At 36.7% G+C, this 16,041-nt stretch overlaps 2 protein-coding genes across 6 annotated transcripts; one reads left to right on the top strand and one right to left on the bottom strand.

Annotated features, from left to right (window-relative positions):
* Positions 1-1,337: 1,337 nt before the first annotated feature.
* On the bottom strand, positions 1,338-14,500 carry LOC128612095 (uncharacterized). 3 transcript variants are annotated; one of them, XM_053632024.1, is made up of 10 exons: positions 14,436-14,500; positions 12,708-12,773; positions 5,803-5,844; positions 4,251-4,362; positions 4,012-4,099; positions 3,534-3,718; positions 3,302-3,431; positions 3,041-3,179; positions 2,581-2,820; positions 1,338-2,393 (listed from the first exon to the last, which is right to left on the bottom strand). In XM_053632024.1, exons 4-10 carry the CDS (start codon positions 4,323-4,325, stop codon positions 2,336-2,338), a joined length of 915 nt encoding a protein of 304 aa, XP_053487999.1. In that variant the 5' UTR covers positions 4,326-4,362; positions 5,803-5,844; positions 12,708-12,773; positions 14,436-14,500; the 3' UTR covers positions 1,338-2,335. The 3 variants fall into 3 exon arrangements, with proteins under 3 accessions (XP_053487999.1, XP_053488011.1, XP_053488008.1); XM_053632036.1 differs by having other exon boundaries at positions 4,251-4,297; XM_053632033.1 differs by having other exon boundaries at positions 4,012-4,297.
* On the top strand, positions 9,269-14,258 carry LOC128612082 (uncharacterized). Of its 3 annotated transcripts, none has more exons than XM_053632003.1 (9): positions 9,269-9,393; positions 10,869-10,925; positions 11,447-11,611; positions 11,791-11,816; positions 11,917-12,015; positions 12,196-12,352; positions 12,504-12,583; positions 12,685-12,780; positions 13,054-14,258. In XM_053632003.1, exons 2-9 carry the CDS (start codon positions 10,892-10,894, stop codon positions 13,312-13,314), a joined length of 918 nt encoding a protein of 305 aa, XP_053487978.1. In that variant the 5' UTR covers positions 9,269-9,393; positions 10,869-10,891; the 3' UTR covers positions 13,315-14,258. The 3 variants fall into 3 exon arrangements, with proteins under 3 accessions (XP_053487978.1, XP_053487987.1, XP_053487970.1); XM_053632012.1 differs by having other exon boundaries at positions 9,269-10,234; XM_053631995.1 differs by having other exon boundaries at positions 9,269-10,925.
* Positions 14,501-16,041: the final 1,541 nt, after the last annotated feature.

The following is a 16,041-nucleotide window of genomic DNA, read 5'->3' as shown; positions in this document are numbered from 1 at the left end:
AAGGTGTACTTGTACCTTGCCAAACTTTTTCTCCATGAGACAACAATTCTGCAATTCTGAGTTCATGTGCCACTTCCCCGGGCATATAGTCTCCTGAGCATATAGTGGTGCAGAGAATGGAATGCACAGAAGTACAGTTCCAGTAGTTGAGTTGCTCTCAGTATTGCTAGCTGTGGCTGGCCCCACATGAGAAGCTTCGATGCAAGGTTAAGAGAGCCATCAGACCTTGTAGCACCATGATGATTGACTTATCTCTCTGTCACAGTTGTCACAGATGGATGGCCCTCAATTCTAACTGGTTGATGTGTTCTGATGTCACATGCTGTCTATATACCAGTTACACCACACTGTGCCAGCCAGTGAGAGGAATCTGTGTTCATTTGTTTTTCAAATCTCTCTGCAATAGGGCACCACTCCCAAGTGGACCCCTTTTGTTAGGAAGGCCTTGCATCACTAGCAAGCTAGAGCCTGTACCCCTCTTGGTGAAATGGACATGTGTCTATATATGTTTATATGGTATATGGGGTCCAGCTGCAGACTGATAACACACTTCTTAAAATATTTTAGTTTCAGCATGACCAAGGTAACTATCACTGTGGCTGCCATCAGCAGTCCTTGCATTCTCAGCAGGTACCAATATGGACATAGTGGCCTGGCTGAATCTGGTGAGTGCAATAATTGGTCAGAATGGTCAGAATTCTCAATTAATGTAGCTTCACACCAAAGTATTGTATGGCCTGTTTTGCTGTTGCACCAGGAGATTGGACTTGTCCTAACTGGCCACATAGAAGCCAGTCCTCCAAGTACCTGATGCCTCTGGCAATCAGAGAAAGCAGGGTCATCTGCATACATCTCAAAACACCTGTGGTACAAGAGAGCTGTAGAAAGGTAGAACTTTGAATTGTAATGCCTGCCTATGGAAGGCAAAATGCATCTGTGACCTGGGGACAATGGGAACATGGAAATAGGCTCCATGCAGATCCACTGACAGTGGTCGCACAGCTTGCATTATATCTAACAACTGTAACAACTGTAACATGAAGGGGTGGCTTTTAAGAACAAATTCAGCCCTCTCTCATCTAGAATTTTCTGGTTTTCTGAATTAGAACGTGTGTTGATGAACCTTTGATTTGAATAGTAAGGTCAATCTTTTCAATCACACCTCTGTTCAAGGTGAAAGAACCTCATTGTGTCAGAGTTACAATCATGTTGGTATCATGTTCATGAGCTCCAAGAGGACCCCCCTGATTAAGGCCTGTCCCATGGGGTGACTGGGAGGCATCCAGGCACTTGCTGGATGCCTGAGGGCATGACTCCCACTGTGTAAGAGTCACACAATTCAAAATGACCTTAGTGGCTCTTGGAATGCAGGACTGGGTTGATGTGACAAAAAGTCACTTCGTGGTTTGTCAATTTTGCCATGCTAGTTTCATGATTCTAAACCCTCCATTCTTCTTTCCAGGGCCTTTTTTGCAGCAAGTCCAAAGACAATTTCTGGCCCACAAGGCTGATTTTACAGGATACTTTTACATGTGTCCAGCAAGACAGTCTGTGCTAATAATATTTGTGCTTTAACCAGGCTAGTGGACTCTATGTCCTGGCCTAAGTGTACCACTGCCAGGAGCAAGATTTCAATTGGAGCTGTCCTTGCCTAGGGACTAATATCTGCAGATTCTAATGCTAACAATAGAATAGCTAATATTCTATTGGATCAGATAGGAGCTGAGGAGCTGAGCCAGGAGCTGATCCAAACTTGTTTTCAGGCACTACTGAGGCCAGACTTTAACATGATCCTGGGTCGCCTGGAAAACCTCCCAAATGTTGCTGTAGACATAACAGCCTCTCACTCCTCAGATGGAAGGAGTTCCAGTCATTGTGTTTTATGGAGGGCTTCTTTGAGGGACATGAGATTCTGCATTGCGTGGTTTCATTTCCAGAACAGTTTAAGCTGAGCCACATCTGCCACCTGGTTGTTTATATGCATAGAAAGCAACTCAGTCTGCTTTCACAGCTTCTCACTATGCTTAATATTCATTGTGAACATGGGAGCATTGGCAAGTTGTTAGGGTATGACATTTGAGTCAGACTCTGCACTGGGTTTAAACACTGGCAAGACAAGTGCAAGTCTTGCAGCATGGCTCATTAAATAACACAGTCAACCAAAAACAGTATTGGGGAAATGGCTGTAGGACAGCAGTATTTATTACAAATACTGCATCATACTTTACTTTGTGACTTTGTTGAAATGTCTGAGCATGTACGTGTATGCTCACAAGAAGGTGCCTCTCAGGGGTCCTGGCAGTTAGAAGGAGTGAAAAAGAACTAATTGATATGTCTACTCCCAGGCCAGTAGTAGCTTGCTGAATGCCACAAATGCACCATGTCCAGGCTTGCTAGAGAGAGAGAGAGAGAGAGAGAGAGAGAGAGAGAGAGAGAAAGATAGAGTGAGAGAGAAAAAGTCATGTTATAAATAATAAATACTTATAAATATTTTTATAATAAATACTTATATAATATTTTTGATCATTCTCTGATCACTTCTTTGTATAAGATATACATTTTTAAAGCAAGGCTGATTACCAGTCAAAGTAGCACTGCCCCTCACAGGTGCCTGCTTGGTTTGCATTCTCAGCCAGCTCCAGCTCCACACCCAAATAAAAGTCAGATGAGCCATGTGGTTGGCCCAGATAGCGCAGGGTTCCAGTGCTAATTCGGCCTGTAGGAAGCAAAACTCTAACCCTGTGGCCAATCTGCAGGTCCACTGGGGAATGGGGCACAAAGGCTCTTTGGGGACGAGTGCCACTTCTCCATGAGCCCAGACTGAATAATGAAAAATAAATGCGAAAAAAAAGGTAATAAATAAATAAATAACTAAATAAATAAATAATCAGTGTACTGAGACTGAACTCTAATGTACATAAACATGTATTCTGTGACTGCACACTTCTTTAAGTAACAAAAATGCAGTTCACAATCAGTTTTCATTTTCAAATCCTGTAAGTATATATTGAGAATTGAGATTAAGAGAGCTTGCTTGTACCTTGTGCTGATAGACATGGCAGATGTTGATCTGGAGTCAGTATTAGCACAAAAGGAGCCCTGACTGCATGTCAGACTGTTTGAGTAAGCCACATCATGCAGTATTTTCATATCCAGTTGATGAATTTTGTTCAAGCCACCTTATAGAAACCAGAAAGCAACAGTAATCAAGTGCTTCCTACTAATATTACTGCCAAATCTAGCTGAGGAAAATGAACTACTCTGAGGAAAAAGAAAAATTGTTGTCAGTTGAATAACTTACTGGACCAGCCACGTTTCTTTTCCTCCTTGTGTCCATTCTCCAAGTCAGACTCTCTGAAGTTCTCATTCATTTCTGTTGAATCACTTGCTTTGTACAAGGCACCTGACCTAGTGACAATCTCAGAGTACAACTAAAAAGAATATATTTGCATAAATATAATTTCCAAAGTGAGTTTATTGCAAGTCTAATTTAACAAATGCATGTAGTAATTACAATATGAATGTGCACATACTTGAGCTCTTAGATCATGCTGTCTCTTCTGCAGCTCCATGAACCGCATTTCCCATGCTGCCCTTTGATAGGCAATCTGAGCTTTCAGATCCTGAATCTCCCCCTCAGCTTTCAATAGCCTCTTGTGTAAGGTACAGCTGTGCTCATGGTGGCGTGACTTCTCCCAGGTGTGTTGTCTCTCAGATTCTACAATAATTTTTTTCCAGAAATTTATAAGAAGGTTAGTGCAATGTGGTGATTTCCATGCGAGAAGTATTTGCAACGTAACCGCCTGATGGTCAGTCAGAAGCATAGTATATATTTGCAAATTATAAAGTGTCACAGATGGCAAACCATGTAACCATGTAGTTGGTTGCTACTGGTAATGGAAAACAAACCTGAAATAAGAACCAAAAACTCATACTAATAAATTATGTTCTATATTATGTCTGTTTGTTTTTTTTAAATAAAAATAAATAAATAAATAATAAAAAAAAAACCTGGAAAATGTTTCTCATGGGTACAGCATTCACTTTCAGATTCATGTGGTATCCTTGGTGAAGATTTTATGGCACAATATGGGTTTACCTATAATACAACCAGCATCGTATATTCTGTGAGAAAGATTTATTTTATTTTAAGATATTTTAGTAGAAATAAACAGCAATAAATATATTATGGACCAATTGAAGTATTACAGTAAACTCTGAATTAATCAAACAAAACACGCCATGCTCACCCAGAAAAATCTCCAACAGCACAACAGGCCTTTCAAAGTCCAGACAACTGCTGACCAAAGGACATATGTCACCATATTGAGGTATTTTTATTGGTACATAGTTGGCAGTTATCTGTAAAATCAATGTCATACAGAGTTGATCTGGTGAATTTTCACCACAAGGGAACATTTTAGTGTTATGAACGCAATATATGAATTCTCCACATACAGTGGTGCTTGAAAGTTTGTGAACCCTTTAGAAGTTTCTATATTTCTGTATAAATATGACCTAAAACATCCTCAGATTTTTACACAAGTGCTAAAAGTCAACAATGAGAACCCAATTAAACAAATGAGACAAAAATATTATACTTGCCCATTTATTTATTGAAGAAATGATCAATAATACATATTTGTGAGTAGCAAAAAAAACGCTTTGCGTTCATTAGCTGGTGTGACCCCATTGTGCAGTAATAACTGCAGCTAAACGTTTCGGGTAACTGTTGATCAGTCCTGCACATCAGCTTAGAGGAATTTTAGCCCATTCCTCAGTACAGAACAGCTTCAGCTCTGGGATGTTGGTGGGTTTCCTCACATGAACTGCTTGCTTCGGGTCTTTCCACAGCATTTGTATAGGATTAAGGTCAGGACCTTGACATGGCCATTCCAAAACATTAACTTTATTCTTCTTTAACCATTCTTTGGTAGAATTACTTGTTTGCTTAGGGTTGTTGTCTTGCTGCATGCCGCATTTTCTCTTCAGATAATGGGCAGATGTCCTGACATTTTCCTTCAGAATTTGTTGGTATAATTCAGAATTCATTGTTCCATAAATGATGGCAAGTCGTGCTGGCCCAGATGCAACAAAATAGGCCCAAACCATGATACCACCATCGTGTTTTACAGATGGGATAAGGTTCTTATGCTGTTTTCCTTTCTCCAAACATAAGGCTTCTCATTTAAACCAAAAAATCTCTTTTGGCCTCATCCATACACAAAACATTTTCTAATAAAATTCTGGCTTGTCCACATGATTGTTAGCAAACTGCAGAAGGGCAGCAGTGTTCTTTTTGGAGAGCAGTGGCTTTCTTCTTGCAACCCTGCCATGCACACCATTGTTGTTCAGTATTGTCCTGATGGTGGACTCAAGAACATTAACTTTAGCATGTTAACATGTGAGAGAGGCCTTTAGTTGCTTAGAAGTTACCCTGGGTTCCTCTGTGACCTCGCAGACTATTACATTTATATTACATATATATATATATATATATATATATATATATATATATATATATATATATATATATATATATATAATTTTTTTATTTTTTTAACATTTCTTTAATTGGATTCTCTTTGTCTACTTTTAGGACTTTCTTGAAAATCAGATGATGTTTACGTCATATTTATGTAGATATATAAAATTCTAAAGTGTTCACAAACTTTCAAACACCACTGTACCATCTTGCAATTACACATTCAATGTTTTAAAGCTTACAGTTCTTCCCAGACATAACGCATTTAGCAGATTAATCACAAGAGCAAATAAAACAAGTATAAAATTTGGTCAAACCTTGATGTTGTAATTCCTAGTGCTGTAAGATATTGAGGATTCCTACAAAGAATAAAAACTCTCTGTTCATTTTTCAATCGCACAGTGGTCGTATATGCAGGATAATCTGTTGCTACAACGGAGACTGCTGATGTCAAAATGACCATGGCTGTAAATCCTATATAATCTGCTTAGGCACTGAGCTGCATGGTGCAATTGTGTCCCCTCACATACTAATTTTGGTCTCTGATCCTATTTACACAAGTCCAAATAACTGTGCATTGTGAAGAAGTGAGCTCTTGTACTGTGTGGAAAATCCTAAAGCCACCACATCTGAGAATTTTGCATGAATTTTGCATTTATTACAAAGAAAAAAACAAGATGTAATTAGAATGCATGGGTACAATTTTCTTTGATTGACAGTTTGACCAAGGATGTTATTTTAGTCTTCTTATTCTAAGGCTATTGTTGTTCAGCAGGATTGCCACAAGAGGGCAAAATAATATCTTTCTGAACTGTCTAGCCTGAAAAACAACAACAATATAGATTACTATGAAGGCTGCTTAATATTCCATTTGAGGACTCATGGGGATTCAATAGTTCATTTTCCAAATGAGCTCACATTTCATCTTTGTTACTCTGTTAACTGTTGCCTGGATTGTTTATGTACAAACTAATAATTGTCACAGGAGAAATAGGATCTTTTTTGGACATATCTCCTACTTATAATGTAATAATATATAGTTTCAGTCAGTCAGCCTGTAATGTAGTTGCTGGTACTATCTGTTCAGTATTAATTATTAGTTAGTCAAATAACATGGACTGTTTACCTGAGTGGTCAACATCGATATTAAATTGTAATGCTCAAAAATATCACCATAGCAAATAATCTTATGAGTCTATTGTCTGACTGCATGAATCTCTGTTTAGACATGCCATTTTTCTTATTGTTAGGAATTTCAGCATGGAAAGTTTATTATTGTCTTCATGGATGGGCAAATATTGGTGAACTTCCTATTAACTAAACCCTTACCACAAAGGAGTAGCCCAGCATTTTCCTGTTAATTATATTTATTTATTAATACAGTGAATGTATTTCAGATATGCTACTGAGGTAGTAAAATGCCATAAATTATTAAGCTATTTCTTTCTCGTATTTAAAGCAAACCTCACCATTACAACTCCGTCAGCACTAATGATGTAGACTGTTGTAGTTTAACCTCTTGAACATGTACTGTATATACTGCCATGGATCAATCCACCTTATACAAGTGTAGGAGAACACTGCTTCTTTCTTTAACAAGGTTTTAGCTTGATAGCATTCTTAAAACCTAGCATGAGAATTTGTTTGTGATGGAGACTACAAAGCACTTCTGTTAGTCTCTCTGGAAAAGGGTGTCTGCCAAATGGTGTGAATGCTGTGTGGATAAATGAGCTTACATGATAGTCTAAAGGCTTATGAATAAATAAATAACTGTGATGCTTGTGTTACTGTGCTGTTCAGAAAGGCCACAGTTCAACGTCATCTTCCAAACAGGAGTGTAAATATACTGAACTGAGGCTTCTTTCTCAGGGGCTTCATTAATCTCTACTAGCCAGTAGTCACGTAGAGCTACATGCCGTTGTCTGGTTGCACTGCGTCTTCTGGGAAAAAGGCAGGAGACAGCACTGCCTCACCACCCTCTCTTTAATGTTTGCCTTTGAGATATAGCAATCATGTACCAATCATTGTATTCACACAATAGAATCAAAGATTACTATTTGTTATGTCCTGCCATCTGTTTCATTTTTTACAGTGGCCTGGCTGCATGTTCAGCTTGTGTTTATCTGGCCCCATTAGCACTACATAGTCATCACTGACAGTGCAATGGCATTGAGTACACATGTAAAAGCTATTTTAATTTAACTAATCACCTCTAACTTTCACTCTTAAAGACAATTATTTGTACATACATACAAAGCTCCAGCACATGCTGATCTTTACAAACATACATTATAATATATACTCAAAGAATTTAGAGCTAAATATGTTTCATAGAGACATAGAGTATCCATTTTGAGCTTATTATGTTCTGATTTAGTAGTAGTATAGCAACAAACCTCTTCTCTTTTTTCTTTTTTCATATTAATAGAGTGTCAGTGAATTTGCTTTGTTGTTCTGAACTCATTCAGTGTACCTAGATTTACATGAGAAGTAAGAAGCAACATCACTGCATTTGTTTATAACCAGCATTGCTTATGGAAATAAGAGAAATGGAGCAGAATAGCATGAAAATTCACAACCAAATATTTTAAATGCAAAATGTACCCAATAGCTGGATTACTGCTTTTGATGTATGATTTTTCCCTCCTGCTATTTTTGCCTTCAGTGTCATGCAATCACTTGCCATAACCTGCTTTTTATACACGGAATATTTTAAAACTTTAAGAGCAATATAGATCAGCTGAAGAAGCATGACCTGGGTGTGAACTGTAATGTGGGACTTCTGTTACCTGATTGACTTATAGACATTTGCATCTGGGGATCTTTTCATTCCATAACCCATATCATTACTAAGGGATAATTATACTTATGAGGTACGTGTATGGAGCATGGAACAGGGGAAAGTGTAGTTTATTTTTATTTATTTATTTATTTTAAGAATTTACAAACACATTCCCCAGACTGCACTCCAAAATATAATACTTAAGATTTATGTTTACATTAATTCTTCTTAATCTTTACTGACCAATGTTTCTCTAGACTGCAGTGGCTGATGGTATACACCTGTATGCACCTGAGGCAGGGCTTAAATAGTAATAATAGGAATGCTTATTTAAATTGAGCTTACTGAGTTAAATTAAGTGATTATACTGGTATTATATTGTATATCGTAGTGCTTTAACTGCTTATTTACATTTAAAATTCTATAGTTTAGTTTTTAGTGCAAAACAAAACCACAGTGCAAACAAAAATCATTGTCAAAATACAACTAATGTTTTTGTTGTTGTTTTAAGGCACAAGTGTATGCACCTGGAAAGGGTGATGATGCTGAATTAAATCTCTTCATCAAAGCATTTAGGTTCTATTATCATTTAAGTTCTATTAACAAGGCAGACATTGTTAAATTATTGGATAAGCTTGGGGTGGGGCCATTATAAACCTTTAATAAGCAAAGTAATTGCAATGCCTGTGAATGACAGCATTTGTCTGTTTTTGCATTCAGATATTTAATTGATCTATGAATATATCACTGATCCATGCTAATGCATGTTATTCCAAATCATAGCCTGCGGTTTCATTAACATTGTCCATATTTTACTCATTAAAATAGTTAATGTAGAAGAGTGCCTTCTGCCCCACTGAATGGTCTGATTCTTCTAGCACAGCTGTTCAAATTCTGCCCCTCCCCTGTTTGGAAATGCAATTAAGACACCAGGCCACGAAAAAGTTTCCACTCATTAGACTACCTCTCCTTGTGATGTCAGCAGAAAGGTAGCAACAGACGTGGGGAGAGGGAGGGGGAGAGAGAGGAGGGCAACGAGGGAGAGAACGGGAGAGCCCTGGCACTTGACTTCAACCACAGCTGCCATCTCCGGACAAAACATCACTATCCTTCATTCTCAACAAAAGTAAGTAGAATTTCACAATACATGTTGTTTTTATAAAGATTATAACTTTGCAAAGTGTTGGATGTGTGCAGATTCCCGGGGGTTCCCCTGAAAGATGCCAAAGTGCCAAATGTACCATGTTGCTATGGTTGTACACAGGTGCTAGAGCAGGCACAGGAATAACAACCTTTTACATGTTTGCAGTAGACTAAAAGAAATGCAGACCCAAATAATATATATTTCATTACATGTAATTATTTATTGCTTTTCTAAAACAGATTTGAACAGAATATTTAACATGATGTAAGATATTCACCAACAAGTTTCTTTTCTCATGAGGCATGCCTAGTAATCTTTATTCAATCAGCTGTGTAATTGTTGTGATATGTGATAGAGAAAAAAAGAAAAAGTTTTACATATAATAGTGTAATCAATAATAAATATTTATAATGTATTGCAGTCATATAATGGAACTTGTGATTCACTACCACAGGCTACGTACCTCCTGTTCCCTTGCACATTTGCATGTTATGCAAATTTAATTGCATACAAACTAAATGAACAGTGATTAATATAAGGTTTTGCATTTTTTCCCTACACATGCACTGTAGTAGTGCAAGACAAACTCCATTATATGATGTTTTTCTTCTCTCTGTCACCTATCACCACAATTAATTAATTAATTGATTAATTAATTAATTTCAACAAGTGTTTCCTATTTTCTTCCCTTAAGTGAAGTCAAATTGTCCTCTACTCCCCTATAAAAGGTAGAAGTGACAGGGGGATGAAGAAAAACAGAGAGTTCCGTTTTGGAGGACCTGTTGACATATAAAGTGGTTTCCACAGCAGTTTCCTGACGGAGGTTATGCAATTTCCTCTGGGGATGAGTAACAAGCTGTGCTTTGCTCTTGTACCCATAGGATTTTTCTAAGAACAAACAAGTTGTTAATTGTGTATGAGCATTCATAGTGATCATTTTTGTAACTAAGGACACGTGATCTCTTCCAGTACCTTTCCAGATATGAGCGACTTATTATTTATCAAGTATACTTTGTAATAATCAAAATAACTATCTTCAAATAATTTTTAAGAATAAACTATTATTAATAATAAAATAGCATTGTTATTAATTATTAAAAACTGATAACTGCAGATGCAGGTTTTAATCATGCAGCATGATATACTACATGCTTCCTGGAATACTACAGATCATTTGGCGTTATAATAGCATACCTATAGCTAGGCAAAAGGTTAACCAACAGGAAAGATGAAGACATTTTCTAGAATGATTAGAGTCGCATAAGATAGTATTTATTTATTACACATTTCTGCAACTGGAAAGCTTTCATTCATCGGTTGTTTGTCATTTTCCAAGTACCAAATTATATTGTCTGAAAATAAATGTGTAAATTATTATAAAACCCCTGAAAAAAACAAATCAAAGTAGCAACATGGCAAGGTTATGAATAAACTACCATGTCATTGTGTGTTTACAGGTAATAACAGATCACACCAAAAAATGAAGGGATCTGTACTAATACCCTGTACTAAAGGTAAACATAAACCAAAATAACATAACAGATATGACATATATAATATTCCTTTTATTAAAAAGACATGCATTATACCTACCATTTCTATTTAATAAATATGACAAATGATATCAACATGGACTTTCTAGGTTAAACAGTAGCATATGTGATGTATGACATTATTAGGACATATTGACAAGGAACAAAAACTAGTAATAGCAACATTGTGATTTCTAAATATGAAAGTTGTGGTATTGGAAGATAGGTGTGTTGTATTTTCCAGAGAAATAGTATACATAATTATATATTCACCTTGTAAAAATGTCACTAACTTCACATTTGGGGTGTTTACAGATGAAAGTATCCGAACCATTCTCAGCCGGCATTCAATATAACTCATTCTCATCTGAAATTTAATTATATGTCAAACTGATATAGATTGATCACTGTGTAAGCTTTTCCAAGCCTTAGCTCAACTGGTCAGTGCAAATCAATTGCATAATGGTCAATGCAGTTTGACTCTCTCTTTCTCCTCCCAACAGGCCTCCTTCTTTTTGTTTTATTGCAAACAAGTTTGATTTTGTATGCAAGTGCACAGAACAGCACAGATTCCACAAATATGACCATTACTCCCACTATGATCACACTGATGAATCAGACTTTAAATACTACAGGGGTTCCCTCAGGTGACAACATAAACACTACTGGTAAGTGGTCACTAGAATAATTTTTTTTATATTTATCTGATTATTAAGAAGTTTAAATATAAAAAAATGCCTGAAAATGTAACCATTACATAGCAGACACTGACATGATGTTATGTTATCTGACATAGCACTAAGAAAAGTAATTGACCTCAGCTCTTAATTTGGTCTATATTTTTTAGGCACAAATAACACAAACTCAGCAATGGTAAGTAACAGAAGAAGCATGTTAGCTTCAAACTTAATAAACAGACTGGAGTGTTTTCTGAGACTTTTTAAAAATTCAGTTCTTGTCTCATTTTCAATAGGTATCCTGTCGAGTTTTCTCTTGTAATTACTCAGCGTGCTACAGTACATTCACAAGCACAAATGACACTACTTGCTCGGCTCCTGCAAATTTTTGCGAGGTATAAGAACTCACCACATGTGCTGTGTATATTTATTGAATGTGTGTTAAATGTTGCAGATTTCTTATAATATTCCTGTCAATTCCATACCACACCACACTATGGATAGTGTGTGGTTTTTCAAAGCAGACGTTTTGCATTGCAAATTAATGAGCTGACTGATATTCTGTGATGTATTAGCTGAGAAGAGACAGAGATGCGACATATTCAGTGGCGTGCACGAGCACCTGCCTCAGTGCCTGTATGAACACCTCTCAGAACAACTGCTCCATTAATTGTTGCTCCGACAATTGTGTCAACTCCACTATCAACACCCTACTCAACTCTTCCATCATAAGTACTCCTTCTCCCACTTGTTCTTTATCTCTAATCTTAATTACCTGCGAAGTGCAAAGTTATACAGACATTCTGTTGTGTCAGTGAATAGATGTGGACCTGTAGCCTTGATTCTTATTATTCAGTTTCTCAACATTTTGTCTTTCAACCAGTGACTACTACAACAACCTCCACCACCACTACCACCACTGCTAAGAGCTCTACTGTTGCATCCACCACCATGGCAACCAATGTAAGAATGAACAGAAAGCTCACTGCTCTAGAGAAGACAATTCATCTCATTAGATTTATCGCATACACTAATTTTTTTTTTTATATAATCACAATCAACAGGGCAAGAAGTGCCATAAGCTTACCTGTAATGGAGACGTCTGTTATCAAGGCAATACTAATGTTGCACTGTGTACTCCTGGCCAGAACTTCTGTATGGTAAAAAGAAAAAGAAAAAAAAAGATCTCTTCCCATATCTTCCTATACAGTTTTTGATCAGTTAAAATTTTAAAAATCACAGATGTGGCTGCAGAATATCATGAATTATGCCTACATCAAATAAAAGGATAATGGTGTGTATTTAGCTTGCTTATTGTTATATGAGATATCAGCGCTGGCTCAAGTGAGTAAGCTTGCTGAACAGACTACTTAAGCTTGAGCAAGCAAAAATACATTTATAATATTTCATAACTCTATTTCCCTTCCTCATAGCTGAAGAAAACTCTGGCTGTAACAGTGGTGACCTGGACAGCAAGCTGTATTGAGGACTGTAGCAAAGAGACAGTGTGCACCTCCAGCAATAGCAACTGTGTCCTAGAGTGTTGCAATGCTACCACCACAGCCTCCTGCCTCAAGTTGAATGGCCAAGTAAATGTTCTTGGCTCTGGCACTATGTCTCCATGCTCTCACATGCCACTTGTGGTGTTTTCATTCTTCTTCTGTTTGTTAATGATGGGCAAATCTGCAGATTAGATTATATGTTTCGAGCACTAGTTGATTGCTAGTTGTGTGTGTGTGTGTGTGTGTGTGTGTGTGTGTGTGTGTGTGCATGTGTGTGTATGAGGAATTGTGTGCTATTTATTTATCTGCATGTCAACTGAAGGGTATATACGATATGTTCTATAAAGAGAGAAGATTATACTATATGATGAGGAAATGTCTATAATTTAATTATGTATAATCCATACCTTAAGCTACAAGCAGCATAGTGAGAGAAATTGCATTTGTGCTGACAAATTCATTATATACAAATATATATTAATCGTCTATCTTAGTTTAGCATGCTTACTTTACCATTTGCATATGATAACATGGCTTGTTTTGCAGCAAACAGCCTTAGGGCCTTAGGGCTTAGCAAACACTTAGGGCCTTTTTTTGATTGATGACTATTATTTTCAAATGTTTGGGTAATGTGGATCACATTACCTGCTCAGCAGTCTTTCTTTCTCCTGCCAAAGCAGATAATCCAAATCCAACATTCAGAACAAAATGTTTTATTCTGCCATTAAGCATGCCCATTAAGGCTGTCTGACAGAACAATGAGGATGTAATCAACATACATAACTGACAACCAAACAAAAAGGAAAATATATATGCACTTTATACATATGCTAGATAAATGTAGTCTAATTAATTTGTGTATATGTGAAATGGTTGTGTGGCAGAAGACTTTTAGCTAAAACTCTAAACCAAAAAGGTTTATTTTTGAACAAACATCTATTGCACTATAAGATTGTATAACCATATCTACATTTTATGTTACAAATTAAATACTTATTGATAACATTTGATTTAGCATGTTTGATTTATAAGGATTCTTGTATAATTAAAATTAAACCAGTCCAACACCAAAAATACTTTGTCAGAATTAATCAAAGGACTTCTTAACAAAACTGTTTTATGATCCATACTGTAGGTTAAAAGTTGAGAGAAATTTTAACAATGCAAAAAAATAAATAAAATCAAAATAATTTTATATTGTCCTGTAAAGGTTAATGTTCCCGGTCTAGGCTTTGGATTCACGCATCCCTGAACAGGATAAAGCAATTGCTGATGATGAATAAATAACTGAAAATGAATAATTTAATACTTACCACACCTTCAACTTGTTTGCAGAGCATTTCTAAGGACTTCTGTGTCCCTCTCTCTCCTCTCTATCAGCTGCAGGATTTCTAATGACTCTTAAAAGCCACCACAAACTGACAACCCCCCCCCCCCCCCCTTCCCTCACTGCTCTCTGCCCATGCCTCATATTTCAAAGGCTATCTAATAAAGTGCTGTGAAAAAGTATTTGCCCCATCCTTATTTCATCTGGGGTTTTATTTATTTTTATTTTTTTTGTATATCTCATACTAAATAGTTTTAATAGTTTACTAAATATCTTCAAACAAAATACAACATAAAACAAGGGCAACCTGAGTAAACACACATTACAGTTTTTATTTAGTTATTTATTTTATTGAAGCAAAGTTATCCAACACCTATCACCAATGTGAAAAACTAATTGCCCCCTTAAACTTAAAATCTAGTTGTGCCACCTTTAGCAGCAATAACTGCAAACAAATGCTTCCGATAACTGGAGATCTGTATTTCAATTATTTCTAGAACTAGGACTTACTCCTATACTTTGGATCATTGTCTTGCTGCATAATCCAGTTGCGCTTGAGTTTCAACTTACAGACTGAAGACTGGATATTCTCCTTTAGGATTTTCTGGTAGAGAGCAGAATTCATGTTTCCTTCGGTTATTGCAAGTTGTCCACGCCCTGAGGCAGCAAAGCATCCCCACACCATCACACTTCCACCACCATGCTTGACTATAGGTGTGATGTTCTTTTTGTGGAATTCTGTGTTTGATTTATGCCAAATGTAACAGTACCCCTGACTTCCAAACAGTTCCACTTTTGATTCATCAATCCACAGAACATGAACAATGACTTTTATTGATGCAAGAGAAGCCTATAGGTCCTTTGATGTTGTCCTTGGATTCTTTGTGACTTCCTGGATGAGTCGATGCTGTGCTCTTGGAGGAATCATCCACTTCTGAGAAGGTTCACCACCTTTTGGAGATAATGGCTCTCATTGTGGTCCTTTGAAGTCCCATAGCCTTTGAAATAGTTTTGTAACCCTTCCCAGACTGATGTATTTCAGTCACCTTCTTCCTGATCATTTCTGGAATTTCTTTCAATTTTGGCATAGTGTGTTACTGGGTAAGACCTTTTAACCAACTTCATGCTGTTGAAAAAGTTATACTTAAGTGCTGAGTTGATTGAATTACATTACGTTGATTACATTTTCACACAGGCCCAGTTGGCATTGGATTTTGCTTCAATAAATAACATTATCATTTTTTTAAAAATTGTGTTTACTCAGGTTGCCGTTGTTTTATCTTAGATTTTGTTTTAATTTCTGATGCAATTTAGTATGAGACATACACAAAAACAGAAGTAATCTGCAGAAGTAATCTGTACAGCACTGTATATGACCACTTGCCATTACTGACCACCCAATCCACAAATAGGCCACCTCTGAAAACAATAATTAGCATTTTATACAGATGGTTTCATGTCTCCATGCTGTCTGACAAAATGGCCCAAGCTGTCATGCATCAGTCACAGTATGCTTGGCAGCTTCTGGTAGGTGATATGAACGCCTGATAAAATATTCCTTAACAACAACAACAACAACAAAATTAAACCAA

This window comes from Ictalurus furcatus, chromosome 1, assembly GCF_023375685.1.
Source record: "Ictalurus furcatus strain D&B chromosome 1, Billie_1.0, whole genome shotgun sequence".
Classification (NCBI taxonomy): Eukaryota; Metazoa; Chordata; class Actinopteri; order Siluriformes; family Ictaluridae; genus Ictalurus; species Ictalurus furcatus.
The sequence above is the reverse complement of the archived record's forward strand: the minus strand, read 5'-3'. Positions and strand labels throughout refer to the sequence as shown.

Coding starts and splice junctions, on each gene's coding strand:
- LOC128612082 (XM_053631995.1), top strand. CDS start 10,835: ATGAATAAACTACCATGTCATTGTGTGTTTACAGGTAATAACAGATCA. Junction 12,016..12,195: donor CTCCTGCAAATTTTTGCGAG/GTATAAGAACTC, acceptor GTGATGTATTAG/CTGAGAAGAGACAGAGATGC. Junction 12,353..12,503: donor ACTCAACTCTTCCATCATAA/GTACTCCTTCTC, acceptor TCTTTCAACCAG/TGACTACTACAACAACCTCC.
- LOC128612095 (XM_053632024.1), bottom strand. CDS start 4,325: ATGGTGACATATGTCCTTTGGTCAGCAGTTGTCTGGACTTTGAAAGGC. Junction 3,432..3,533: donor AGCATGATCTAAGAGCTCAA/GTATGTGCACAT, acceptor TATTCTTTTTAG/TTGTACTCTGAGATTGTCAC. Junction 2,394..2,580: donor GGGCAGTGCTACTTTGACTG/GTAATCAGCCTT, acceptor CTCTCTCTCTAG/CAAGCCTGGACATGGTGCAT.